Source organism: Musa acuminata, chromosome BXJ2-7 (genome assembly GCF_036884655.1).
Source record: "Musa acuminata AAA Group cultivar baxijiao chromosome BXJ2-7, Cavendish_Baxijiao_AAA, whole genome shotgun sequence".
In the NCBI taxonomy this organism is placed as follows: Eukaryota; Viridiplantae; Streptophyta; class Magnoliopsida; order Zingiberales; family Musaceae; genus Musa; species Musa acuminata.
The window spans coordinates 7,637,769-7,639,947 of NC_088344.1; the positions used below are offsets into that span (position 1 = coordinate 7,637,769).

The 2,179-nt window shown below is 52.3% G+C and overlaps 1 protein-coding gene across 1 annotated transcript; it reads right to left on the bottom strand.

The window, feature by feature from the left end:
* Positions 1 to 736: 736 nt before the first annotated feature.
* LOC135616961 (2-alkenal reductase (NADP(+)-dependent)-like) lies at positions 737 to 2,179 on the bottom strand. The gene is made up of 4 exons (XM_065116740.1): positions 1,851 to 2,179; positions 1,584 to 1,761; positions 1,235 to 1,484; positions 737 to 1,162 (listed from the first exon to the last, which is right to left on the bottom strand). The coding sequence occupies exons 1-4, from the start codon at positions 2,082 to 2,084 to the stop codon at positions 784 to 786; spliced, it is 1,041 nt and encodes a 346-aa protein (XP_064972812.1). The 5' UTR covers positions 2,085 to 2,179; the 3' UTR covers positions 737 to 783.

Genomic DNA, 2,179 nt, shown 5'->3' on the forward strand with positions numbered 1-2,179 from the left:
AGTAGAAAAGCCAGGGCACCTGGTCACGGTGTATCAAGTCCGCTTGCGCGAAGAATTTTAGAGGTCCCGGTGGGCAATGTCGGAAGTGGTGCGTTAACCTCCCGGGTGTCGGCCACCAATCGGTGACGGGTCCAGATCAAGTGGGACCGGATAGCCAAAATATCGGGCCTTTAAGAGACACGTCAACCGATCGTCTTGGAGACATCGCAGCTAAAGTCACCCCCTCACCGACCCCCTTCATCATTGTCAGACAGTGCGGGTACCATGCGACCCACCACGGTCTCCCGTAGTAACGCAGGCAATTCATTCTCCGGCGATCCATTGACGATAAAAAGCTTCGAGCGAATTTCTGGAAAAAAAATATTTTTTTGAAATTCTTCACAGATTTTTTTTTTTTGAAAAAGTGTTTTTTAATAATCATTTTATCCTTCCGTCGATTACCCCCTCCGTCCCGCCTCCGCCCAGCCCAGCCCAGCCTAGCCTAGCCCGTCAACCATCACCTTCATCGTCGCCGTCGTCGGAACCGAACAATCGACAACGGTGGTGCTCGATCGAAGCCAGTGGAGGGCGAACCAGCGCGCAATGGAGGGGGGCGGCCAACTCTCGCGCAAGGACTACAGTGGAGGGGGCGATCTCGCACGAAAGAGGGGGGATGCGGGTGACGATGGGTCACCAGAAGGAAAAAAAAAGTAAAATGATCTTTGAAGGACGCGAAAAATAAATATTTTTTCGAAAATTCGTCCAAAAGCTTTCCGATGTTATTCATCACAAGCGATTCACTCATCACAAACTTGTCAAATGCACGAGCTTTTTGCCGACATTATCACCTCGAAACAGCCCAGCAAAAGCAGACGGCGCGCTTTCGAGGCCAGTGGATATGTCTTCGACTGCTCGCATTCTGCCATGGCGAAGATGGTCGGATGTGGACGATATGAATCCAGCGTACACGTGAAGGTGATCCAAGGCGAGGAACCCGCGGAGTGTGATCCGTTTATAGATCACATCGACCATATCAAGCGCCACTCGCTTGCCAGCGTCCGCGTATTCGGAGATTGCTCCGCATACTGCAACTCTACCAAAGAGGTTCATGTTGGCGACTGCAGCCTCTAACATCGCAGAACCAACGTTGTCGAAGTATATGTCGATTCCCTCCGGGAAGTACCTATTTATAGAAGTAATCAGGAAGTATGAACTGGTGCTAGCAAAGATAGATACAAGATGGGATCTGTTTTACCTTCTAAGAGCAGACTTTAGATCAGGTTCTTCTTTGTAGTTAAATGCGTCATCAAAACCAAGCTTCTCTTTCAACAGATCCACCTTCGTCTTGCTTCCGGCGCATCCCACAACGTAGCAGCCAGAGAGCTTGGCGTATTGACCGACCAAACTCCCCACCGAACCGGATGCTGCGGAGACGAAGACCTTCTCCCCCTGCTTCGGCTTGCAGATGTCGTAGAAGCCAGCGTAAGCTGTCAATCCACTCGTCCCTGTGGCAAACAGCAGTGCGTTATGATCGGTGTGTCTCGTGGCCTTCTCTATATGTCAATCTTGTGGATCCATTTCCTGCGTCTCTCTGATATGCTTACCTAAGATGCTCGCATGGTATGACAGGGGGAACTCACGCGGGTCAACCTTGGTCAACGTGGTTCCCGGCCGGACGACCGTGTATTCCTCCCAGGCCAGAAGTCCGACCACGACATCGTCTCTTTCGAACTCCTCGTTCCCTGAGACCACGACCTTCCCCACGCCGTGGGCATCGATTCTCTGTAGCAAAGGTCGCCAGATGCACGCCGAGCTCGTGAAGAAACAAGCTAGCAAAACCAACGAACGACGATAATTAACAGGAAGCTCGCCTGCCCGGGCTGGATGCGTGTTGCAACTGTAGCGGTCTTCTGTGTGGAGCTGTACGTCTTCATGCGGTTGAGCTGGTAGGGATCGATCGACAGGAACAAGTTCTTGACGACTACTTCCTTGGAGCCCTGCGCGACTGAGAGGACAAGCGGCGCGCTCCGGAGCTCGAAGTCGGACTCGGTGGGGAGGCCATCGATGGCGTGCTTGATGATGATGTGCTTGTTCTCCACCTCCATCCTCGCTGCGCTCTCTGTTCTTCCCAATGGCGGCTACATAGCGGTCCCTCTCTTCGTGAATAGAAACATGTGGAGCAGCGGAAACAGCGAATCAG

What these genes read in the sequence shown, in the direction of transcription:
- LOC135616961 (XM_065116740.1), bottom strand. Translation starts at nt 2,084, where the DNA reads ATGGAGGTGGAGAACAAGCACATCATCATCAAGCACGCCATCGATGGC. An exon ending in ATACCATGCGAGCATCTTAG is followed by an intron (nt 1,485 to 1,583) that starts GTAAGCATATCA and finishes TGTTTGCCACAG; the next exon opens with GGACGAGTGGATTGACAGCT. An exon ending in CTAAAGTCTGCTCTTAGAAG is followed by an intron (nt 1,163 to 1,234) that starts GTAAAACAGATC and finishes TTCTATAAATAG; the next exon opens with GTACTTCCCGGAGGGAATCG.